General features: G+C 42.1%; 7 protein-coding genes across 10 annotated transcripts; all 7 read right to left on the bottom strand.

The window, feature by feature from the left end:
- Window positions 1-1,958: 1,958 nt before the first annotated feature.
- LOC133967642 (gamma-crystallin M1-like) lies at window positions 1,959-2,786 on the bottom strand. Its single transcript, XM_062403216.1, has 3 exons — window positions 2,718-2,786; window positions 2,388-2,636; window positions 1,959-2,281 (listed from the first exon to the last, which is right to left on the bottom strand). The coding sequence occupies exons 1-3, from the start codon at window positions 2,724-2,726 to the stop codon at window positions 2,006-2,008; spliced, it is 534 nt and encodes a 177-aa protein (XP_062259200.1). The 5' UTR covers window positions 2,727-2,786; the 3' UTR covers window positions 1,959-2,005.
- A 2,599-nt stretch (window positions 2,787-5,385) lies between these two features.
- On the bottom strand, window positions 5,386-6,231 carry LOC133967644 (gamma-crystallin M2-like). Its single transcript, XM_062403217.1, has 3 exons — window positions 6,169-6,231; window positions 5,812-6,054; window positions 5,386-5,725 (listed from the first exon to the last, which is right to left on the bottom strand). The coding sequence occupies exons 1-3, from the start codon at window positions 6,175-6,177 to the stop codon at window positions 5,453-5,455; spliced, it is 525 nt and encodes a 174-aa protein (XP_062259201.1). The 5' UTR covers window positions 6,178-6,231; the 3' UTR covers window positions 5,386-5,452.
- Window positions 6,232-7,888: 1,657 nt separating this feature from the next.
- Window positions 7,889-8,913, bottom strand: LOC133967706 (gamma-crystallin 1-like). Its single transcript, XM_062403318.1, has 3 exons — window positions 8,783-8,913; window positions 8,445-8,687; window positions 7,889-8,243 (listed from the first exon to the last, which is right to left on the bottom strand). Exons 1-3 carry the CDS (start codon window positions 8,813-8,815, stop codon window positions 7,968-7,970), a joined length of 552 nt encoding a protein of 183 aa, XP_062259302.1. The 5' UTR covers window positions 8,816-8,913; the 3' UTR covers window positions 7,889-7,967.
- Window positions 8,914-9,486: 573 nt separating this feature from the next.
- On the bottom strand, window positions 9,487-10,929 carry LOC133967707 (gamma-crystallin M2-like). The gene is made up of 3 exons (XM_062403320.1): window positions 10,816-10,929; window positions 10,401-10,643; window positions 9,487-9,869 (listed from the first exon to the last, which is right to left on the bottom strand). The coding sequence occupies exons 1-3, from the start codon at window positions 10,822-10,824 to the stop codon at window positions 9,597-9,599; spliced, it is 525 nt and encodes a 174-aa protein (XP_062259304.1). The 5' UTR covers window positions 10,825-10,929; the 3' UTR covers window positions 9,487-9,596.
- Window positions 10,930-11,757: 828 nt separating this feature from the next.
- Window positions 11,758-16,223, bottom strand: LOC133966973 (beta/gamma crystallin domain-containing protein 1-like). Its single transcript, XM_062402112.1, has 6 exons — window positions 16,088-16,223; window positions 15,535-15,777; window positions 14,887-15,160; window positions 13,661-13,677; window positions 13,336-13,578; window positions 11,758-12,108 (listed from the first exon to the last, which is right to left on the bottom strand). Exons 1-6 carry the CDS (start codon window positions 16,100-16,102, stop codon window positions 11,836-11,838), a joined length of 1,065 nt encoding a protein of 354 aa, XP_062258096.1. The 5' UTR covers window positions 16,103-16,223; the 3' UTR covers window positions 11,758-11,835.
- Window positions 16,224-16,439: 216 nt separating this feature from the next.
- LOC133967435 (uncharacterized protein C2orf80-like) lies at window positions 16,440-19,298 on the bottom strand. 2 transcript variants are annotated; one of them, XM_062402865.1, is made up of 9 exons: window positions 19,221-19,298; window positions 18,540-18,609; window positions 18,378-18,459; window positions 18,187-18,269; window positions 17,709-17,799; window positions 17,435-17,512; window positions 17,256-17,343; window positions 17,016-17,122; window positions 16,440-16,807 (listed from the first exon to the last, which is right to left on the bottom strand). In XM_062402865.1, the coding sequence occupies exons 2-9, from the start codon at window positions 18,578-18,580 to the stop codon at window positions 16,805-16,807; spliced, it is 573 nt and encodes a 190-aa protein (XP_062258849.1). In that variant the 5' UTR covers window positions 18,581-18,609; window positions 19,221-19,298; the 3' UTR covers window positions 16,440-16,804. The 2 variants fall into 2 exon arrangements, with proteins under 2 accessions (XP_062258849.1, XP_062258848.1); XM_062402864.1 differs by having other exon boundaries at window positions 16,551-16,812.
- Window positions 18,893-24,498, bottom strand: sgo2 (shugoshin 2). 3 transcript variants are annotated; one of them, XM_062402861.1, is made up of 9 exons: window positions 24,351-24,498; window positions 23,633-23,755; window positions 23,214-23,389; window positions 23,000-23,074; window positions 22,850-22,917; window positions 22,645-22,778; window positions 20,088-22,013; window positions 19,769-19,883; window positions 18,893-19,681 (listed from the first exon to the last, which is right to left on the bottom strand). In XM_062402861.1, the coding sequence occupies exons 2-9, from the start codon at window positions 23,709-23,711 to the stop codon at window positions 19,549-19,551; spliced, it is 2,706 nt and encodes a 901-aa protein (XP_062258845.1). In that variant the 5' UTR covers window positions 23,712-23,755; window positions 24,351-24,498; the 3' UTR covers window positions 18,893-19,548. The 3 variants fall into 3 exon arrangements, with proteins under 3 accessions (XP_062258845.1, XP_062258846.1, XP_062258847.1); XM_062402862.1 differs by having other exon boundaries at window positions 19,769-19,880; XM_062402863.1 differs by having other exon boundaries at window positions 19,769-19,838.
- Between the last annotated feature and the right edge of the window lie 557 nt (window positions 24,499-25,055).

Genomic DNA, 25,055 nt, shown 5'->3' with positions numbered 1-25,055 from the left:
TAGCGTATCGTTTTGGAAATAGGGGAACCACAACAAATCGCGGGAGTTGTTTTTTTCCAGAGTTTTTGGTAGAGTAGACATGCCAGATACCCAAAATAACATGTAGAAGCACTACAAGTCGAATTTTCATAATATGGGTCCTTTAAACAAAATATAAAATATTTAAGTTTCAGGTTGACCACAGAGCAGAAATCAGTAATCAGCAAATTAAACAGAAAAAATATTTAAGATTTCACAGATATATATAAACTAAGTATAGTTGCAGTTATTCACATTACATATTTATACATGTATATGTTGTGTACTCTGAACAGTATATAAATGTGTTATATATATACAGAGATATTTAGTTCAATTTAGTCTTTAACTCTTTGGATAGTTCACAAGTATTTATCACATTATTATTATATAATAATAATCCTCTGTGCTGGTTCAACTAATGTTCAACAATAAATATTTAACAAATAATTACTCAATCATTCAGTAGTTATAGACATTAGTTATATTGTTGAATCACAACTGATTATACTAATACTCTGCAGCTGAATCAATCTAATAGTTTAAAGCTTGTCTCTCTTTTTGTAAATTAAAAACATAAGAAGTATTATTTCAAAGCTTCTCAAAAAGACATTGTAAAACAACTGATTTCCATCAGAATGAACCTGAAACACTTTGTGAGTCACAAAGAGAAACAAACAGCATTTTATCTTTTGTCCTTCTGTCAATAGAACAAAGAACTTTCAGTCGGAGTCACAGGAATCTTCTGAACCGTTTGATTTTGTGGAAAGAACCTTCGCTGCTGTGGTTTTGTTACAGAACTATATATTTAACATGATCTTTTTCTTTTTATTAATGTAGAATATCGCATTAGAAGGAAGCTGCTGGATGAGTTATAATATATTTACTAAGGTTAAACACCGGATGAGTTTGTCTATGAACCATCGGCACCAACAAGCAAACCTCCTGGAGCCGAGTGGGATTCAGAACGAGGAATATTTAATTTGATACCGCGAGGCTCGGGAAGAGATGCTCATACTCATGCATTTCTGTACAGAAAGAGAAACACATGTTTGCTTTTGAACAAACAATCTTCTTCATGGAGGAATGATGAGAACTGGAAACTGAACGAAAGGTTCCTTCGTTTGACGATTTAATATGTCAATTCAATATTGTATCTATATTGTATATTATATTATATATAATATATTATATTATCAGGACTAAAACCTCGCGCCATCTGAACAGTTTTTTCTGACTCTGTATCACAGTGACTCCCCCCCCCCCCCTGCACATATTTATACTTGATATATTATTGGCACTATCATCAATCTCTGCACCTTAGCACCGCACGTGCCCATAACTCTGGTACTGTATATATTTTGTTGCATATTGTTGTTTTATTGTTTTTGTATTGTTGCTTTTATATTGTTGTTTTTATATTGTTGTTTTATGTTCAGTGCACCAACGAATGACACCAAGGCAATTTCCTGTATGTGCAATAAAAATAATTCTGATTCTGATTCTGTTTCTGATTCTATTAAATTTCATATTGTTGATGATTTGTATCGTGTATATCCATGAAATATATTGTACATTTCAATGTTTTAAATTTGATTTTAGAATTTTCCTCAGTGTTGATAGTGAACTATGGTCCAGGAAAGAGCTCATTACATTTTATTGAGGATCCCGATGAGAGGCTGGATTTAGGAATACATTTTTTACACTTTTATTAAAATTGGTAAAATAGCATGTGTTGACGTTTTTTGACTAATAATCTGGAGTTTAATTCATGGATCTTGATGATTTTTTTTAATTAGGGATATTTAGGGAACTGATTTTTATGAGTGTGTGCAATTAGGTGAAGCTCGAATGGATTAAAGGGACTATTTGGCTAATCCTAGTTATTACAATGTTTTTAGGACAAACCAGTTGGAGAAAGAAGCTTGTGACAAACATGGTTATGAATTACAGATCATTTTTATTTACTGAAGTCAAATACAGAAGTCTAGCACATGTCGGTGATACGCTTCATGCTCATGAACCTGGTGCCGCTCATGCCCATGTCCCTGAAGCTCCTGTACTCTCCGGGCCTCAGGTACATCATCTTGCCTCTGTAGTGGGGCTGCTCGTACATCAGCCAGTGGCCGTCCTGCACGTTGCTGGACTGGCACTCGGACATGCGGTAACGCTCCTGGATGTTCTCGCAGTCGTCCATCATCTCGTTGCTCTGACCACCGAAGTTCTCCCTCTCGTAGATCTTCATCCTGAACTGGCCACGGTGCTGTAGGACGATTCAGGGGAAATATGAGTGAGGTCGTGGTGCAGCCGAAACGCACAAAGTTTAGAATCATGAGAAAAACCAAAGGAATGTGGGTGAGGTCTCTTACAAATGGAATCATTTTGCAGGATCTGATGGAGTCGATCATCCCTTGGCTCATCATGCGCTGCATGTCGGTGTACTCGCCCCTCCTCAGGAAGAACTGCATGCCCATGAAGTTGGGACGCTCGTAGACCATGAAGCAGCCGCTCTCCACCCTGCAGGACTGGCACCTGTTCAGGTAGGAGGTCATGTCAGGGCAGTCGCTCATGCACTCATAGGAGCGACCCTGGAAGTTCCTCTCCTCGTAGAAAGTGATCTGAAACAGGTCAGGATTTAGTTTGATTTCTCTGGAGGATAACTGTGAAATATGTGAAAAGATCAGTAAACATCTCGTTACCTTGCCCATGATGGTGGTTTAGGTTGTTCCTGGTGGATGGTTCAACTTGCTCTGCTAACTCCATGATTCCAGGGCCTTTTTATACAAAGTCCCAGGGCCCACAACGTGTTGTTATTCAAATGTAGAAAGCTGCTGAATTGGCAGTACGACTTTTGCTGAACGGGGCCTATGAATGTGAGTCAATTGTTCTCCATCCATACATTTCTGGCAGCGGCCATGTGCATTGTCTATTATAAGCAAAAGCTTTGTGTGTGGTCCATTCTCAGTCAGAAAGTTCTGCACATATGGTCTGATCCTCACTGATGGAGCGAGCGTGACATCGGGGTCACGTCTCTGACAAACCATGAGACACCAGAACCTGAACAGCTAGTACCAAGAAATAAATATACTGACTTTGTTCTTTTCCTTTTTCACAAGTTTCCCTCCATCGGTGAGAAAAAACTTTTAAATCCTGCAGATTAAAAGATTTGATAATGAACATATGAACATGTGTTTCCCCAGAATGAAGAACATCAGCTGAAGATACTGAATCAAAACTGCACTGATGATGTTAAAGAACTGAATATCTGTCTGTGGTAACGGGACAATATATTTATTTAAATGCTAATGTGTCCAATGTGCTTTTTAATAAATTTATAATATGTTGATTTTATTGTTTACTGTGAAAGTAAAAATAAGGAAAAAAATTGAAAACTATTTTTTAAGTATGGATGATGCACAAAGTTTGAGAAAGAGGATTTATAGATATCTAATAGTTCTGTGTGAAATGAGTTCATTTAAAGTACATTTTTCGTATTTTAGTAAATCAGATGTCTCTCTTGATCCCAAAGGCTTTGGCATCACATGGAAATTCTATATATTTATCATAAATGTGTGTGTATTTATTAACTGATGTTGATTAAGTGTGAAAACAAGTTGCTTGAGAGCTTGTGAAGTGACAGTCGAAATGTATGAACATGAACTTAAGAGCTGTTTTATAAGTTCATAACCAAACCAGAGTTTGTCAGATTTAAACACTGAACTCTACTTTATTATAACTGATGCATGTGACTGCAGAGATTTTATGGAAATATCAAATTTGAAAACAAACATCCATTAAATATTGTTCTGATAGATTGTATGTGAACTCAAATGAAAAAATATGTGGATGTGATCATCATACATGTGTTTGTTGTTAAAGGAGAGCATTGGGAGTTGATTATCCAAAGTGTCTGGAGAGGAAGTTACACAAAGGAAATGGTAGAAATATCAAATTACCTGAGAAATCTGGTTTGAAAGAGGTCAATGTAATTAAATACAAACCACTGAAGGTCCTGATGGTCCATAAAAACATGTTTTATTATGCATAATTAATTTGAATAAGTGACCCATTGAGAAATCAAGTATATAAAAGCTGTGGCTCAAAACATCAGTAATTCTACTCAACAGAAGCTGAATATGTTCATGAAACAAACAAACATCATGTGTGAGCGGAGATGAAACATAAATTTCACATATCTGAAATGTTTTCACATGATTTTCTATCATTCAGGTTCAGGTTTGATTAAATGTTTATTTACCAAATACATGATATTCAGATTTACTGGAAGGAAACATGCATCAATTTTACTTTATTAATAGATTTTTCCTTTTTTTTGCTGGAAACTTGTTTACTCCACTTTCACTAAACACTCGTGGCTCATGAAGAATGAATGAAGCAACTTACTAATGCAAACATTTATTAATGAGGAAAATGAAGAGGATATTTAATTGTAAATGAATATTCATCATCATAATCATATAATAACCATATTGAAAAGGAGAAGTTAAACCTGCAGTGGCTGGAAATCAAGAATAAAAAGAATCGGGAACTGAATCAGTGATTCCTGCTTTTTACTTCTGTCCCAATCTATAATGTTTATTCTGTCTCATCTGATTCAACATTAGAACCAATTCCAATTCTTTGATGGTAATAAATAAAAATTAATAAATAAAAATACTTCTCCTCTTCTTGTCTAAGTAGTTGTGAGTTAAAAATGGATCCATGTTCTGCTGATGTGGATTCTACACCAAGTCTGACATAGTATAAATAATGAATTCAAATATATTGTTATAATTGATGGAATATCAATAGTAGAAAATTTTAAAATAATGTTAACAGAAAATTGCAGTTAATATATGACTTTTTGAGACAATACTTAAAAAAACCATGAACATACTTTAATAGCATGTTTAAAGTATTTACATTTTGAAATTTAGAGGAATTAAAAAAAATTACTGTATTTTTTTAATAAGCAATCATTTATGGACCACACTGATTTATCTAGAGGACATATGGAGCTAATTATTAAAGGATCTATAGTAGTTTACAGTATGTCAGTGTGTAATAAAGAAACTATGATTCTGTATAATGATTAATGATTTACACTCTACAGAGAACTGAGGTGCAAGTACTACAGAGGAAATGATTGGATCGTTGTTGGGTATTTATTTTATTCATACGCATTTTTTAAAGTGCATTTTATCGTTCACATTCATTACAGAGTTAACACAACACGTTCTAACCACAAAGTGTGAGCAACTCTTTCAAGGCTGCTTCTACTCAACTCCAGGCCCCGCCACCAAATCCCCGTCCGGCTGTTCAGCTCCGGCGTGAGAGAAACCAATAAAAACACTTTCACAAGGAGGCTTAAAAATTCCCAACATCTTTAATAAACAAAGAGTTTCATATTTACAGCAAGGTGTTCGCTTGATGGCTAAAATTCGGTGACCCTCCTGAAGGAGCCGACGATGGCGCAGGTGGCGCACCAGTCGCGGTACCTCCTGTACTCCCCTTGTCTGAGGAAGTACTGCCTGCCTCTGTAGTTGGGGTACTCGTAGAAGATCCAGTAGCCGTTCATAACATTACAGGAGTAGACGTGGCGGTGATGGAAACGGTCAGACACACAGGGACAGTCATCCATGAACTCCATCATGTGGCCGCTGAAGTCCGGCTTCTCGTAGATACGCAATCTGTAGGAGCCTCGGTACTGCGGCGCCGCGGGAGAGAGAGATTGTGCTTTCAACAGACTTTACTCAGAATGCTTTCAAACTTAAAACGTGAAAGCGGACTCACCACTGGAATCATCCTGCACGAGCGGATGCAGCTGCTGAAGCCCATCCACCTCTGGTAGTCGGGATACTCGCCCCTCCTCATGAAGTACTGGTGGCCCATGAAGTTGGGTCGCTCGTAGATCATGAAGCAGCCGCTCTCCACCCTGATGGAGTTACATCGGCTGAAGTACGAGTGAAGGTCCGTGCAGTCGTTGCTGCACTCATAGCTCCGACCCTGGAAGTTCTTGTCCTCGTAAAAGATGATCTGTGAGCGGAGGAAGTTCCATGTGTCACGAAATGGGTCTGATGACATGAGGACGTTTGTTCCACGTGAAATGAAACGACATTGAATCTGAGCAGAGAGAAAAACAGGACTCACCTTGCCCATGGTCTCCGTTGGAGAGATTCCACATGTTTTCAGGGCTTTTTATACCACCGCTCCACAAACAAAGTATTGTTATTCAAATTCTCCGGTACATGTTTACCTTTTTGTTGCAGCACAACATTGGGTGAGAAATATGGATTTGTATTTGAAAAAAAGGGGATAAATAATTAAGCGGTTTAGTGTTTTGACGTGCATGGACAAAGGAAAAGACTAGTATGGTATCCACACGTCCAGTGAACAATGGCTGCAGAACAATATGGAAAAGCCCTCTGGAATTAAATATGTTGCGTAACCGCACAGGAAGCCATTCAGTGTGGCCACCGCTCTACCTGAGCAGCCCCACTGCGGATAGATAAGTGTGTTCCGTGCTGTTCCTCTGGGCGCTGCTCTGACCTTCTTGTGATGAACTCTGTGATGTCTGCGTGTTTATCAGATGCTCGTGTCAACTTTTATTTCATTTAACGACCTTTAATTCTCAGAGGAGCTGCAGGATGATTTTGTTCAAGTGTCAAGTTCTGAATTCTCCTTGAGCCGCCATGTTTGACTCCTAGCATCATTCCCTTTTTAAAACACTTTATGAAATCTGCAAGTTGTCCCGATATTGGGTCAAGATATGCTATTATATATAGTATTATAAATATACATTATAACTATAACCCTATTTTAGTTTATTTTATTTTTTTATTTTGTTTGATTCCACTAGAATCCACCACTTGTTCTAGAACTCATCTCTTATCTGTATTTAATTGCTCATATATACCTACACTGAAAAAAAAACAGTATTGGGTCTTATTATAAATATACATATATATAATAAAAAATATAGATATATATACTATGTAAATCTCACCTGGAGGATTTCTGTGCTAGTTTTTTGTAGCATGAGCATCGATTATGTTACAATTTTGTTAATAAGTATTAGTTTTACTTTAAACTACTTAATTTATTAGTACTATAAGTTATAAAAGTCTTAAAATGTAAATTAATTTTAATATTTAAATGGTATTGAGGTTTTCAGTAATGTTTATAATCAGTATTTAATTTATTTAATGACATAAATAACTGACATTTGTCATTTAGCATTGTAATGGAGGATATTTAAAAGAAGCTGATCTGCAAACAGATAAAACTTTAATTTACTTTAGTTATTTTGAACATTCTATGATTAAAATGTGTGTTTTTTAATATAAGCACAATGAACTGGATGTGTATGATTCTCATATTTTATAGTTTTATTTTGACATTTTTAGGATATGATAATAATTATTCTCATCCTGTTTGTTGTGTTATTACTTACTTCACCTGTGTCCTTCCTCTACAGATCATCCTCATCTTCTACTATTTACTTCATATTCATTTCTTCATTTCACTTTCCTCTCTCACACTTTCTATGTTGTGTTTTGTGTTCAACATCAATTGTGATGATAAATTCTGCCGCCACAGAAACAGGCTGAATCCCATCAGGGAGCAAACTGGGAGAGGTCAATGTTCCCCTTATGAATATGTGGAGGAGATAATCTACAGATAAACAGAAGCCATGGTAGATATATGTGATAGTGATATTCTCTGTGTTGTGACTGAAGAGGAGGGATTTGCACTAACAGCTTTCAGGAGGATAAGACACATAATAATTCTGGTCACTGTAAATTCTTGTGATCTGAGGTTCAGACGAGAAACCAAAGCTGAGAACTTGCAAAAAAAACAAAGTACAACATTCACGTTTTATTAAGCAGCTAAAGTTTATTGAGGGAACAGGACAGTGGAACTCGGGTCAGAGATGCATTGAAACACGTTCAGCTGAAGTCAGTGATTCTTCTGAGGGAACCGACCCGTGGGCTGACACCCCCCCAGTCGCTGTATCTCCTGTACTCCCCGGGACGCAGGTAGTGAGCCCTGCCCTTGTAGTTGGGCTGATCGTAGAGCAGCCAGTGACCGTCCATCACGTTGCAGGAGTTGAAGTCGGACATGCTGAGGTGGTCCTGCACGTTGGGGCAGTCGTCCACCAGCTCGTGCATCTGGCCGGACATGTCGAAGCGTTCGTAGAGCCTCACCCTGTATGAACCTCGGTGCTGCCACAGGACAGAAAACTGTTACTGCCAATGGTACAAAAATGCTTCTTATTGATGTCCAGGAATCGCCACTCATACTTAAAGTCTTAATCTACAAAGAACAAGCTCTGAATTTCCTAAAAAACACTGCATTTATTAATCATGTATCTATATTCTACCATAACTTTCAAAGGAAACCTGAAAACCAGCTCTTGGACCTACCTGGGGAATCATACGGCAAGATCTGACGCAGTCGTTCATGCCAATGGTGCGCTGGTTGTCAGAGTACTCGCCTCTCCTCAGGTAGTACTGGTTGCCCATGTAGTTGGGTCGCTCGTAGACCATGAAGCAGCCGCTCTCCACCCGGATGGAGTTGCATCTGTTGAAGAGGGAGTGAAGGTCGGCGCTGTCGCTGATGCACTCGTGAGCGCGACCTTGAAAGTTCCTGTCCTCGTAGAAGATGATCTGTGGAAGGAACGGTTGAACAGGATGAATAAACACAATAAACCATGCAGCGAGTAGAAGGTGCGGGTGAAGCCCCGGCGTTTGATTCCCTCTACCTTGCCCATGGCTGTGTTGGCATGAGACTGCATCGCTGGTGACTGCTGTGCCGGAGCCGAGCCACTTTGCTTTATAAAAACAGAAGAAAGAAAGGGCGGCCGTGTGATTGCACAGCATAAAGTATTGTCATTCTAATATATCCCTCTCAGTGATGATGAATCGGGGTGGGGGGTGGGGGGGGGGGGGGGTGATGAGTTTTTGTTCTTTCCTCCATGTTCATCACAATTTCATCCCGAAAATGCCAGTGTACAATAGAGTGATGCACGGAGGGCGACCTGCATCAGCAAGATCCAACTGATATTTAACAAAGGCCGACACATGATCATCTGCTCCATCATTTAGAGAGAGACTGGTTCTATCAAATAATCTGGAACGGACATGAAGCAACTTGAACAGGATGTGATTTTACTTCAGATGAAGAACATTCATTTTCCAACACATCAAACATATTATATAGATTAATTCACTCTTGGTTTCCACCGTTTCTATTGAGTTTTTCCTTAAATCTAAATTGGCTATTTAGAGATATGACGACTCTTTGCGATTTCTTTATTATGAAGGTTTATGAAATGTTGTTGTTGTTGTGGTCTTGGTTTAAGGTGAGTTCTTTGCAATGAGTCTTTTCCATGAGTCCGTCCTAATGTCAATCGTTCTCATTCTGATTTTGAAAGTCTCTCAGGACACTTAGTGTTGTTTCAGTACAACGACAGAATATTACTGCGTCTGTTAGTTGCAGTATTTTGTACTTCCTATCGTCTTGTACGCCACTATCTGATCATGAGGTCTGTACACAGTCTCCACACAGATCTGGGGTCAGACGTCCATGATGCGCCTGATGGAGCCGACCCTGGCGTTCCTGCCCCCCCACTCGCTGAACCTCTTGTACTCCCCGGGCCGGACCAGGTACATCCGGCCCCTGTAGTGCGGCTGCTCGTAGAAGAGCCAGTTTCCGTTGGTGACAGTGCAGGAGAAGATGTCGTTGACGTGGAATCGGTCCCTGACGCTCGGGCAGTCGTCCACCAGGTCCATCATCTGGCCCCCGAACTCGATCCGCTCGTACAGGCGCATGTTGAACGAGCCGGGCTCCTGGTTAGAGACGGGAGTCAGTTAATCAACCGATCAGTCAGACTTTATTTGTGTGCGATGACATTTAAACTATCTTCTGTCATTTGAGTTTCTGAAAGAAGGACGACGATGACGAACATGTTGAACCTGTTTAGCGTCATTATGCTAGTAGTGGTATTGTTAGCATGAGGCTGATGTTAGCACTTAACTCTGATGTTATACAGCATTGTTGACGACCTTGTAGCTTTTAGCATCGAGTTACAATTACCGATGTCTTTTGTCTTTAGTATTTCAAAACAGTTTTTGCACCAAAAATAACTAAACATCCAAAACTAAAACTCTGACTCAAACACGGAATTAGCTCTTAGCAATTGTTGTAAGAAACTCTAATAATTTAATAATGTGACATTTTGTGATATATTGTACTAAACCAGAATTATCACTACTTCCTGCTAAGTAACAAACAAATGCAGACAGAAACATAACCTCCTTAACGTAAGTAGCTAACGTTTATGTCTAGGTTATTGTCGTTATGTTGAAACTGTGTCTCACCATGAGGATGAAGCGACAGGAGCTGACGGAGTCGCCGATGCCCATCCAGTGATGGAAGTCGGGATACTCCCCCCTCCGCAGGTAGTACTGGTTTCCAGCGTAGTTGGGTTCCTCGTAGATCATGAAGCAGCCGCTCTCCACCCGGACCGAGCTGCAGCAGCTGAGGAGGCACATCAGGTCCGAACAGTCACTGCTGCACTCGAACTGCCGCCCGGTGAAGTTCTTGTCCTCGTAGAAGATGATCTAGACGTGGAAATCATAACGTTCAGAGAGTGATGAAATAATTCATAATTTTTCTGCTTGATCGACTTCTCCTCTGGGCCGAATTATTCCACTTCCTTAAATTGAAAGAGTGAAACTGTGCAGAGTGAAACCCGGTTATCGTTCACATGTCATCCTGAGCTGTGGTGTTTACCTTCCCCATGTTGCTGTGCTGTGATCATCCGGCTCTTTGAAGACTCCCACCTGTCACATATATAGTGAACGTGAAGTGCAGACTCTGCACGTGTCATTCATATTGTAATAACTAGGAGTTGTTCCTGAAGAGGAGGAACCCACTGATGTTTGTGCAGGTGAGGCCGGAGTGTGACGCTCGCTCTAGTGATTTTTTTAATTATGAAACCATGGATGACTTTTAATTTCAACGTTACTGGCCTCACTGGATATATTATTTACGTCTAACTGTTTTTGCTCAATAATTCAAAATTTCAATGTTACTTTTATTTTTGTTTTTACAGTGATTTTTATTTTTATTTCCAAAATAATAGTTTTTAACATATCTAATATTTCATGTTTTTATTGATAACATCTTTGACAGTGACTTTACCTTGTGTATTTTTTTATTATTCTCATGTTATAGAAGATATAGTCTTTGTTTTACAGTGTAGTACAAACACTCTACCACTGCCCCCTGGTGGAGATGTGTGCTTTTGTCCAGGTTAATAAACAGTATTCGCACAATATGAATGTTTGCATGTAAAAAGTTATAATTTATACATTTTGATTTGCTCACTTATGTGGAAACAGATCAAAACCCTTCGTCCAATGAAACGCTGTCGTGTTGCTTTCATCATGTGATGTGATCAAAGCTCTGGGACATCGACTAAATGGACGAATAGGATTAAACCTGAAGATCTGAAGTTGTCTTTGTGTCGGTGGAACGTGACTGAGTGAAACGTGAAGAGAGACTTTGCTTCAGCTCTGAAGAGATGAGGCTGGAGTCGTGCTGTGGCCGCGTGTCAGTGCTTGGAGTATTTTATTCAGTGCGCTGAGGAGGGTCAGGAGGTCCGGCCCCGTCACGTCCTCCTGGGGAAACAAGCCCTCCAGACGCAGAGAGCAAGAACAGAACTGAAAACACTTGAGCACTGACGCCATTTTATTCAGCGTATGAAACAAGGCAAAGAGGAGACACTTCACGAGAACCGTCTTTCCGTCTTTAGAGATCCGCGAGGCGCCGGACGGAGCTGATCCGGGAGCTGTTGCCGTTCCACTCGTTGAAGCAACTGTACTGGCCGGGACTCAGGTAGTAGTGGCGCCCCCTGTAGTGGGCGTGCTCGTACAGCAGCCAGTGGCCGTCCATCACGTTGCAGGAGTTGAAGTTGGACAGACGGAAACGGTCCATGAGGTTTGGGCAGTCGTCTGTCAGCTCCATCATCTGACCTCTCATGTCGAAGTGCTCGTACAGCCTCATCTTGTAGCTTCCGCGGTGCTGGGGGGGGGGGGGGGGGGGGGCAGGAAGGTCAAAGGGTCACATTCTCATTCATGAAACCCTAAAAGATCTTTATGTCTGAGAAATAGCTCATCATTTTGCAAGAAGATTGATTTCACACATGGAGGAGCTCCTGATCTCATCTTAGAATTATGACGTTTTATAAATGTGTCCAAACTTTGAAATCCTTGAAAACCCCTAGAATCGTATTTCTTGATGGACATTTTCACACTTTGTTTGTAAATAATTTAGATTTAACTTGTAAATTAGCTGTAGAGGTACAAAGGTTTTGTTGTTGTTATGCTAAGCTAAGTTAACTAGCTGCTCTAACTAGAAAGTGTAAATTTAAAACTCTTTAAACCAACATGCTAATACAAGTTAGGCAAAGTTTACTCTTTATAATTTGGATGGAACTAAAAACTTGTGTTTTAGTAAAGTTGGTAGAGATCCTTCAAACCACAACCCCGACCCGACACTTATTCTGAAGTTCAACCCTCTGTGTTATCGTCTTTTACAGCTACAGCTGGATATTCTTATATATGACACATTTTTATGTACAGTTAAAAATACCCATAATCCGTTTTCAGGCATTATAACTGCATGCAGACATTTGCCAGAGTTTCCCTTTGACATAAATAGTGTGTGTAGCTCCGGCTCATGTGTTTCACCCTGAGATATTTAGTTTTTTACTCAAATTTTTCTACATTTATGATGAACTGTGAAAGCAGAGATTTGATAATGTAAAACAAAAGGTCTGAATTTGAACTCAAAAACCCTTCAACCGTTAAATTTCTTAATTTTTCCAACACTTGAATTTACATCCTGCTATTTATTATTCATGAGCAGTATATTAATAAATAGTTAATGACATATTATTATCTCAGGCTAGTGTTATTATTAAAGTGTTATTGTTTCAGATTATGTGTATAAACAGATAATCAATGATGCAGATTATAAATATATATTCAGCTGACAATTTACTATAGTTGATAAATACTATTATTTATAAACCATTAATAAACATTTTAAATATCCTCATGTCTCATTTTAATAATGTGTCATAGATCACATGTTTTGATTTTACTCGATGTTATTAAAACTTTAACGTACAGGGATTAGATTCAGATGTCAATGACCTCGTCTGAAAAGCTTAAGGCATGTAATGATTTTATACTTCAGATAGATTTGAGATGTTTAATAATCATGTCATGTCACCCAGCTCCTCACCGTGGGGATCAGGCGACAGGACCTGACACAGTTGTTCATGCCGGTGGTGCCCAGGTAGTCGGAGTAGTCCCCCCTCCTCATGAAGAACTGGTTCCCCGTGAAGCCCGGCCGGTCGTAGATCATGAACATGCCGCTCTCCACCCGGATGGAGCGGCAGCGTTCGAACATGGAGTTCAGGTCGGAGCAGTCGCTCATGCACTCATAGTGAGGGCCCTCGAAGTTCCTGTCCTCGTAGAAGATGATCTGGTGGAGCAGAGGAAAGAGAACCTGTCTCACAGGACCAGCCCCACAGATACAAACACCGGTTGGACATTAAAACACAAACCTTCCCCATGTTGGATGCTGCTGTGGGTCAATCCTCTGGTTTTGTGCTCTGAACGCAGCCTCCATGTTTATATACATCCCCCTGTGTGCGAGCTGTGTGTGTGTTGTTATTGTGATGAGGCCTGGTGTCAGCACCGAGCCTACAGGAGTCGTCCTTCTCCTGTTTGTCCCGTCCTCTGTCAGTGCTCAGCTTCCAGCAACAGCCACAGCACAGACAGGAACTGGAACCTTTCAAAGGGACAATTCACTTCATTCAAGACCCTGACACGGATATATGAATTCATAACTGCAGATAAATGCCTCCTGAATATAGAACTGATTTGTATTGTGCGTAGTAAAACACATTGTGTGTGTTGATGGGTGGAATATTCTACGATGTGGATTTCATAAATCAAAAGAGTTTATTTCCCTAAATACTGAATTCTGAATCCTTCTTGTTATTGTAAAGTGGGGTTGTGTTCGCCAGTAATGATTAAGACTGATTCATCTTAAAGACCTGGATACTGGTGTCACTCAGTAAAAGATCACCTGGTGGATGATGAGCATGAAACATAACCAGCCACATGTTTTTATTTAATTGATGTTATATTAAAGGAGTTTTTGTAACAGACACAACTTGGTGGAAGGTTGTGATGTGTCAGGAAGGAAGTTTTTACATTTTGGTATCATGGGGCGTATCCAGGATTTTACTTTCTTTTACTTCAACATCGGGAGATTGGAATTTAGTTTTTGACATTTTCACAGTTTCCCTGGAGAATAGATCATGGATTTAAATATATGTATATCCTGCACTGCCCAAAGACATGCAGTCTGTGATCAGGTTCATTAAGACTGGACTGTTGGTGTGATGTGAGAGTGGATGGTTGTTTGTCTCTGTATCTATAAGTGTTCAGTCATTTGAATTATGAGCTCGACTGAGTCACATTCTGGTGAAATGATGAAAAAACACAAAGAAATAAAATGAGAAAAATAACAACGATATTAAAATGCTGTGTCCAAAACAACCTTTGAGTTAAATCAGTCAACATATTTATTCACAAGCAGAAACAAATAGTTTACAATAGATTCATTTATTCAGCTTTTTAAAACAGTGTCATGTTGAAATGAAACATCCCACTCCACATTATCTCATCACCAGTTTCCACAAATAGACTTTTAGAGAAGTTACTGGGTGTAGTTTTTTTGGATGAATCTAAAATATAAATAAAATCAAAACAAGATCAAATTAGAACTCGGTGATTTTGCGGAAGGAGCCGGTGGCGGCGCACGTGGCCCCCCAGTCACTGAACTTGCGGTACTCCCCGGGCCTCATGAAGTACTGGCGCCCGCGGTAGTTGGGGTGCTCGTACAGGGTCCAGTAGCCGTCCATCACGTTGCAGGAGTAGATGTCGCGGCTGCGGAAGTGCTCCTGCACCGAGTCACAGTCCTCGCTGAACTCCATCATCTGGCCCTGGAAGTTGGGCCGCTCGTAGATGCGCATGCGGTACGGCCCCTCGCTGGTCTGGAGCAACATGGCGGAGGAGCATGTTACAATTTGGGCGCCATCAGTGCAAGGCAGCCCTCCTCCATCGCCCTCTAGGGGGGGCTGTGAGGGCTGCTTTGTTATGTTCTAAACTTATGAACAATTGTCCTTCATTCATTTGTGACTGTTTCACATTTAGACGTCAAATTTCAGGCAAAACTTTACAATGAATCATATTTTTCAAAGTGTTTGTCTCGGAGGATAAGTCAAACTTTTCTAATTTCTAATAATATATAGATTTTTCTCAGCCTCATGCACACACAGAAATACAGAATGACCTTGAGGCACTTCCATCTTCTTCATCATCTATCAGTGTCCACACTCTTCATCAATGAACCCAAACATGTACTCACATAAGAGAAGGTGCGGCAGGAGCGGATGGTGTCGTTGTAGCCCATCCAGCGCTGGTAGTCGGGGTAGTCTCCTCTGGTCAGGACGTACTGGTAGCCGGTGTAGTTGGGCTTCTCGTACAGGACCCAGCAGCCGCTGTCCACCTTGATGGAGTTGCAGCGGCTGAAGTGGGGGTGCATGTCAGGGCAGTCGGTGTCGCACTCATAGGAGCGGCCCTGGAAGTTCCTGTCCTCGTAGAAGGTGATCTGAGTCCAGGGAGGAGAGAGCACCACAGGGTGAAATGAAAGGATTTGCATTAGTTTGAAGCCGGTAAACGAATCACAGGCAGTTTAAACTGTGGTTGAGCCACTAGCTGATCCTTCCTGTCACATTTGAACCAGTTTATTCTACGTTGTTCATTCTAAGTTGACGTTTTAAAGCTCAGAACCTCAAAATGTTCATTCCAAACTACAGATACCTAGTAAAACTCCCTCGTACTTTAGTTAAACTGCAGTAAAAGCTGCACTGTGACGATTCTCCACCACGACCAGTGATTATAGTGAGAAAGTCTCTTACCTTACTACTCATCATGCAAAGAGTGCTGGAGCCAGTCGCCTACTGAAAATCGGTGGTCTCACAAAGCAGGACCAGAGCCGCGCTATATAAACCTCAATCAAAGGCGGAGCAGATCCCACTGCAGCTGTTTTTTCTATGAACAGGGATTTAAAGCGCTGGCATCGCTGCCAAAGGTCTTGATCCTGGGCATAGAGCAGAACCCCCTGAGTCAGCAGAGCTAAAGTCCAACCAGGCAAATTACTGACCGGCCGTGCCCTCTTTATTGATATGGACGTCACATGCACACGTTTTTATCCACTAATCCATCATCAGCTGAATTAAAGTTTGCAGCAGAATAACAGCTGTCATCACAAAACAACTCGGGCTGGAGCTGGGGGGGGGGGGGGGGCACTGGACAACAAGCAGAACCCAACACAAGATAGAGATAGATGACATTTTACATCATTATCATTTATCAGGTTATAAAGCACAATCACAGCAAATTGTTTATCACAGCATAGAAACAACTGGACAATAGCATTTGAGGGTTTGAATCCCAGTTTGTCACTTCAGAGTAAATCAGACACTCAGAGTCGGGACAGTGGAGAGAACTCTGTCTTTTCCCTCAGAGGTGAAATGTGATGTCCAGACTGCAGGAGGCGCTGCTGAGGGCGAGCTCAGTCCTGTAGGGACTCCTGTGACCCCTCATAGGGCCCAGCCCCCTTCTCATGTCCCTCACTACTGTCCTGAGAGGAGGAGAGGAGAGGAGAGGAGAGGAGAGGAGAGGAGAGGAGAGGAGAGGAGGAGGCGTTAGATCCACATCCTCTAATACTCTCCCATCACTTACATCACATTGAATCAATCCATCACTGTCTTCGGTTTATCTCGGCTCAGACACTGGATGGACGGATGAAATGAAGACAGATAATAAAAATACGAAGACACTCACACTGAGGAAGGACTGAGACGAGGAGGAAGATGAAGACTGAGCTGAAACCGGCCGTGGTGTGGCGCTCGCCTTCGCCCTCTCAGACAGCCATCTTTTCAACTTCTCGTCTGGAACAGGTAGGGTATAAACGTGTTGTGATATGACACTGTTTGGCCAGTAGGGGGCACAAGCTGACTAAGACTTCGATCCACTGTATTAATTAACACCTGATAACTGTGTCTAATCTTGATTTAAACTCACTGTGCTTCTTGGAGTGGTTCACTGCCTTGTAGGAACCCAGCATGGCGAAGGGATGGTAGGAGAGAGGGAAGGGACAGACGATCGAACCCTGAAGGGAAAAACGAAATAAGTGAAACACTTCCTCAAATGTGTGGAAAATTATTAAACAGTTTGTTTCTTATAACGTGTGAAACTCGTACCTTGGACTTCTGGCTGGGATACAACGCTGCTGGTTTACGCTTGTACAGATCCAAGATTTCCTCCACAGGCAAACTGCTCTGAAACACAGGTTCTACACTTCAGAAGAAGATTTTAAGTGAAGCAGCAGCTCGCTCTTTCTTCGGCTCCCAGGAGGAAATATTCAAATAAGAACAGAAGAAGTTTCAGCATCTTTCATCAAACATCTGCACATTTCTTTCCTCCTCATTCCCTCTTGGGACACTGAAGCTGCGTTCATGTATAAAAAACACTCACCATAATAATCCCAGCAAACGACGACAGGATCATGGCCTCGCGCTCCCAGCGGTTAGGATACTGGGAACTTCCTGAGCTGTGTGTTGTTCCACTGGCAGAGAAAAGTCACATAAAGTTCATATCAGTGGAAAATCAAAGACTCATGCTGGAATCATACGTCTGCCTTAAAACAACTGAGAATAAAACCCTGGTTCATTTATTCTGGGTTTTAACATATGAACAGATATAAACCTCTGACAAGTGCAGTTTAACCACGCCATCACCATGACCTGTGACCTTTAAGGCAGGCTTAAAATGTCATGTTCCAAGGGCCTGTGACTGGGGGCTTGATCTTTGACCTTTGAGCACAACATTCTAATCAGTTCATCTTTGAGTCAAACTGAACATTTGTACCAAATCCTGAGGTTCATTATGAAACAACTTCAACCTGCAGGAGTAGTTTTAGTTTCTAGAGCAATTTAAAACAAAGGCAGTTTACATGACGTCACTGCGGAGCACGTCCCTTCCTTCTTCCTTGTCCAACCACCAGAGGGCGACACTGATCGCAAGATCATAGTGAGCCTGAAACAAAAAAAAATACAGAAGCTGAATTTGGGTAAAACGTTAAATTATCTGTTTTAATTAGATAATTCCTGGTGTAACTAAATTAAACTGAGTGCAGTTTTCCACCAGGTCGTCCAGCATGGTGGACGTCCCCTTCCCCTTCGGATCGAATGACTTCTCCCTGAGTTTCTGTCCGATGTAATCACCGCTGTTCAAATCAGAGAGAATCAGAACCTGTTATTATGAAATAAGATTCATGTTATTTATCTGTGACCTCCATCGACTCACATAAGAGCCTCAACGTCTCTCTTCAGCTGCCGAAACCCCATTGTCTGAATGAACTGGTTCCATGTGAGTCCTGCAGACGACAGGAGAAGATTCACCTACAAACCTGAAGTCCTCCTCGTTACCTGGTGATCTCTAAGTACACAGTGGACGTGAGAGTCCAGACAATATGGTGCAGTACATGATAATTATATTATATTTAATTTAGACAATGGAAATGATTCCTAAGCTGTTGTTATCCAACCCCTAATTGATTTGATATTTAGTCATAAAGAACTTTATTAAAAATAACTTTCAATAAAAAAGAAAACACATAAATAGAACTAGAAATAAGAAAATAAACACAACAACATAAATGTTCTTCTTTTCTACATCGTTTATTTTGTCAAATGAGTTTTCAATGCAGCAAACATAGACTCAGATACTGATGTGTGTGTTTGTGTTGCTGCCACTAAACACAACATTGTTAACAGTGAGACGGGTTAGTGAAGTGCTGGGTTGTGGTGCCACGTTGCCAAGACGTGAACCTGACACTGTTCAGTGACGATTCAACAAAACATTCGAGTGAAGAATAAAAACTGAATCCTTCCTCTTCTGTGCAAGAACAACTTTAATGAAAAGACAAAGACAACAACTCTGGATGAAAAGACATCATGTAAAACAAATCAAACGGTCTGTACTCACCAGCGTCCGTCACGACCACAAACCAACGCACAACAGTACCTCAGCTCACGTGACGACACACAACCCTGAACACGCTGCGCTCGTGCAGAAGTGAATCTGGAAACGTTTGAGGAACTGGAGCCTTTCACCGGGACGTGGCTCGGATTTCTCAGCTGAATCATTCATGAACGACCTAGTGTCAATCTCTCTGACCCACTAACAACCACACAACACTGGAGAGCAAGTGGAGACACAGATACAGATCGGGTTCGGCTGCCAAGAGACACGCTTTTTAAAACTCCTTAAAAATTCTCAAAAGAAAAGAACCCAGATTAAAGAAATTAAATAATCAGTCGTCCAGGACGGATGCTTCTAGCTTGGGCTTTGCTGTAGTCTTCTTCTGCTTCTTCTTCTTTCCATCTCTAAACACCGGGGAGCTCAGGAACTTGGTGTCGGTGAATTTATCTCCACGTCGTATTTTGCTGTTGAGAAATGAAGAATAAACGTCAACAGCTCCTCACGGAGGTTTTCTGTGATCGGGACTGAAACGAGTCTCCAGTCGTCCTCACCTGTTGAGGGACGGCTCCTTGTAGCTGACCACGCCGTGACGTCTCCTGGTCCTGCCGCCGTTTGCGCTGTCTGGGGTCATGATGGTGTTAGTCAGTGATGTTAAGAGTCTTCCTGCTGCAACACACAATCAACCAGAGCAAAGTGGTTCAGTCTGAAATGCAAAGATTCTCATTTCACTTTCATTTGCGACAAAGACGGAACCAGCAAATATTTGACATGTTTATTTAAAAACACGTCGCTTATTGAAATAAAACTGATTAATCAACTCATTGCAGCTCTTAGCACATGAATGTATGAGGAGGAGAGTAGAGGCCACACCTGGAGAAGCTTCGGTCATGACAGCAGCTGACTCCTCCTCCATCGCCGCCCTCACGCCTGGCCTCTCCCTCTTCGGACTATCCAGGAACGACCCCCCCTCGGTGTTTGCTGTGCTGATGTTCATGTTCAGCCACGGCGGCACCTCGTCCATCAGCAGGTCTCCCAGAGTCCGACGAGCCGCCTCATCCCTGGCGTCAGACTTGGTTGTGATGTCTCTGGTTTTGCGCCTGTAGACGACAAACGTCTCCCGTGGATCTGTGTTCTCTGTGAGCGCCTGCAGCCTGGATTTCGCTCTGCACTCTTTTATTTTGGAATCTGCCCTGGACTTTGACTCGGTGGGTTTTGAACCAAAGAAATTATCAAAGATGTCCACGTCTTCGCCGATGTTCCAACGCGAGTCCGCCTCTGGCTCTGATCGCTCTTTGTTTCTCTCCGGGTCATCGGGGACGTCCTGGAGAAAACCCGACGCCTCGTCCTCAGATCTGAATCCTTTGTTGCTGCGGCTGCTTTTCTTCTTCTTCTTCCTCTTGTCATTTAAAAGGTCGTCACCCTCCTTCCTGTGTGGGGCTTTCTTCTTGCCGGATCGCCCCCCCTCTTCTCTCCTGGCTTTTTTAGGTTTCTGAAACGCAGCGTCTGGAGCAGCCTCCTGGTGCGGGAGCCGTGCATCGTGGTAGCCGTCGCTGCTGAACTCCTCTCCACGGCTCTCAGACTCCTGAGTGGACAACCGAGGACGCTTACAGGAGCTCGGTGTTTCCTGGACAGAGGCCTCGCCGCTGTGCCGGAGTGGATTTGATTCTGACCGTTGCAGAGCGACGCCTGCGTCTGTGGCGCTGGACGGTTCCTCTTCCTCGCGGGTGGAGCTTCCTGTCGGAGGCAGGACATCGTGTTCGGCGGCTTCTGGTGACGCCAACGAGACGACAAACGTGCCTCTGCATTTTGATTTGTGACGTTGTGCAGAGTTTGCGGTGGTTTTGATTTTGCTCTGAGGTTTGTCGACGCTTGTGTCCGACTCAGGAAGAATGATCTCATCTGCACAAATGTCTTCATAACTCTCAACGTCTTCCACTTCTTTATGAAGCTGCTCCCATTCAGACGAGCCGCTCTCCCCGCTGTGAGACGGTGAAGGCAAAGTGAAGGAGGACTTCTTGATGATTGAAGACACCCTCCTGCCTCGGGTCCTCGACCTCCTGCATGTGATTCTGGACCCTGTGTTTTCATCTTTCTCTGAATGTACTTTTACACTGTTTCTCACTTTATTGTCGGAATCTGTGAAATAATCGTCAAGATCCGAAGAGTCAGTGTCACCGGACTTTGTGTTTTGTGAGGGTTTTAATTTGGACTTTTTCCGACCGCTGCCAGCTTCAGGTTTGCTCAGTTTGGGAATGCGAGAGGTGTTTGTTTTTTTGGGCGACTCCCACTGAACTCTGAGTTCCTCTTGTCTGTGGTCGTCCGTCTGTAGCTCAGTGGAAACAGCCTGAACCTCACTCGTCCCAGAATCTGCAGAGTTCTTCTCTCCAGTGTTTTCAGCCGCACTCAACCCGGAGGCTTCTTCCTTATTCTTCTTGCGTTTCATTTTGCCGGAGCTGCCGTGTTTTTTTTTGGCCTTGGTCTCCACAACGAGGATCTCAGGGTCGTCGCTCTGCGTCATCTCCATGCTCGCATTCAGAAGCACGGTTTTCTCTTGTTTGTTACTCTGGTTCAGTTCTGGTTCCGTGTCAGCGAAGGCTGGTTTGGATCCTGCACATGCGCTGGGGCGTGAGATGGAGGTTCGATGGCTCTGAGGACAGGGGAGTGACTTCATGTCAAAGCCCGACTGAGAGAACATCATGGACAGCCGCTCGACTTCCAGGCGCAGGCTGCCGGACGGGCGGGAGGCTCCGGCCACCACGGCTTCAATTCGCTGAGTCACTCGCCTCTTCTCCGCTTCTGTGTTATCGATGGGAAAAATGGATAAGTTCAGTAAGAACTCAGAAAGCATGTGAAAGAAAATCAGAGTCCCACTTTTCAGTCTTTAAATATAAACTCTGGTCAGTATCATACTGTAGATCAGGGGGTTTCAACTGGTTTTGTCCCAGGGACCACAGGTCTGACTAGAACTTAATCCGCGGCCCAGTGATGTGCCTCTGTGCGTGCGTGCCTACGTGTGTGTGTGTGTGTGCGTGAAGGAAGTTTTAACATTTGGTTTAATATTTCCATTATTAGTTCTGCCCTTTTAGCCCTTCTTTTAGGGAAAAAAAAAATTCCGATCATACAAACTACATCTCCAAGGCCTCCTGAGAGTTTTTCTACCTAGCTCAAAAACTACTGGCAGTTTCTAGCCCCGAGCCGGTTTCAATTTAATATAAAGGTGATGAGGTTCCCCTCATCACCTTTATATTATTTTAGACATATTTTTCATGGTAATCTGGAAATGTGTTGTTGAAATATCAAAGCGAATTTCGCGGACCCCCTGCAATGCCGTCGTGGACCACCAGGGGGCCGCAAACCCCTGGTTGAAAACCCCTGCTGTAGATGATAAAATATAACCACTAGGACTTTCAAATGAATATCCCTCTACCTTTGTTAGCGTCTGTGGACTGTCTGGGTTTGTAGTGGAGATTTTCCTCCATGTTTTTTTCCAGCAGATTCGCTGTAACGTTTTCACTGGGATCCTTTTCCATCTCCGGGCGAGGAGGAGACTGATCTGTGAGACTGAACGAGGAGAAGGTGAAGCAAACACAACAAAAAGGTTATTTTTCAAACAGTATTTTCAGTATACTCACCTTTCCAATGCAGGATTTTCCTCGTTATTTAATCCGTTCTTGTTATCCTGAGATAGTCTGGGAAGATCCTGTGGACGGTGAATAAAGAGACGATCACAGATCATGTCACGCAAGAGGAACATTTCAATACTTATGGAGAGGAATCCTCACACTGTCGGAGAACAGGTCGGACACCATGTCGAAATGCTCCAGAGTGTTTGTGTGGAGGTTTTTCAAGATGAGGAGCTGTGACAGGAAAACAAGATGAATACAATCAGACCATTTATCAGACCGTCTGTGTGTTGGAGCATCACCTGGATGGTCAGAGGTGGTTTTATGTTAACTATATCTATAGTCTTTTCTTAGTTTGTCTTATCCAACACACCAGTTTCCTGTCCTTGTATTTCCTGGTGGCCAACTCGAAGCACAGCGCCTCCACTTGTTTCTGCAGATACACAATCTCCATCTCCAGCTGCCGGCTCCGCTCCTTCTGGGCCTCCAGCGCCAGAGCCAAGGCCTTGTTGTTGGTCTTCAGAGAAACCTTGAAGAAGGAGGACGTGTCTGGTGGCGTGGTCAGGAAGAAGGGTCACAACATTAGTTCTTAATCGGAGAATAATAAAGTTTGTTGGTTTGTGTGTAAATGTGGTCAAATGAATGATTTCTTGAAAGTTTGTCTTCCAGAGTTCTTCCTCCACATATGAAGAAGCAGCAGGAGCTTCTCCGGGTCAGAGCCTGGGCAGAGCAGCAGGGGGCAGAACGTGACCAGTATCTTTATCTCATCTCTGTGAACTGCTGTGGACTCACTGAGGATCTTGTTCTTGATCTTTGACGCTGCAGCTGAAGTCTGCTTGGACGTTTTCAAAGGCGTCATTGCAGTGAACATGATCGATGAACATGAAGAGTCGCCTGGATGAAGAGATGAAGAACCTAGGAAACAAAACACCCATTAGCTTTTGTCCTGTGAGTCACATAAATCATCTTAATTAAGAGAAGGCAGATCGGTTCCAACGTGTTCTGATGGCACCAGTCTGGATTTGAGTAACAAAACTATAAAAGTTGAACCTGCAACAGTTTTCTGATTAAATGATGGCAAATGTCAGATTGTAGTTTTGTACTGTTTGAATACAGAGGATCAGTCTATAGTGATGTGCAATGCAATGTGTAATCACAAACTACATGTGCAACACTGACTCCCAGCATAGTGCATCTCCTGGACCAGTCTACTGAGAGTACAATAACAACTTGTGTAGAATATGTAGAACACAGCATCAGTTCGGTATAATTTATATAAAATGTGAGTTTATTATCATTCATATTTAAATTGAGTCTCTATAAATGGCTGAAATAAACAGTTTATCCCGAGTGTAGATGTTTAATATCCCAGAAACGCAGCTTTCACTGGAGCTAGCCACAGTTAGCATTAGCTGAGGTCTTTGGCTGTTGGGATCCGCAGCTAACTGGTGCAACCGGCGGTGTAGCATGATGCTAACACGTCGGTTCCTCCAGTCAGACTCGAACTTACCGACACCAACCGACCCACGGTGGAGAACTCGGTCTGTGGTCTGTGACTCTGTGATGAAAACACCGCGGGTTCGATTCTAACAGTCGGACATCGTCACTTCACTGAGCATCCGCGTCACCAGGTTTGAACGCGAATTGAAAAGTCCGCCGAGCGTCTGCGCATGTGCGAGGGGGTGTGGCCTGTAGGAGGGGGCGTGTTGAACAATAACAGAATTAAATAGAACACAAAGTCACAAATAGAAAACACTACATGAAGGTGAAAGTACATCATCATTATTTAAATTTTTCATGTGCAATATCATTACTTTTGTGGGATTATATTAATTGAATCATATTATTTCACTATGACTTACTGCCACTTGTGTTTACTATTTGTTTACTGTCTCATGTAACTTGCTTGTTTTATACATATTTATATTCCTACTTCTGTTATATTATATTATATATTATTGATACACTAATCTTGGAGCAAGCTGGCACAATCATTTCCTTTGGGATTAGTACGAATCTTATCTATTATCTTATCCTATCTTATTTTATCCTATCTTATCATATCTTATCTGGTCTGGTCTGCTTTGTTTCATCTTATCTTATTATATCTTATAATGTATATTAGGATTTTGTGTCATACAATTAAAATAAAATGAATTAAATGTAATCCTTATTCCCCTCATGCTTCATTTGTTCCTACCCCAGGTTAATTATT

The sequence above is a fragment of the Platichthys flesus genome, chromosome 13, assembly GCF_949316205.1.
Source record: "Platichthys flesus chromosome 13, fPlaFle2.1, whole genome shotgun sequence".
NCBI lineage: Eukaryota > Metazoa > Chordata > Actinopteri > Pleuronectiformes > Pleuronectidae > Platichthys > Platichthys flesus.
This window is presented reverse-complemented; position numbering and strand designations above follow the sequence as displayed.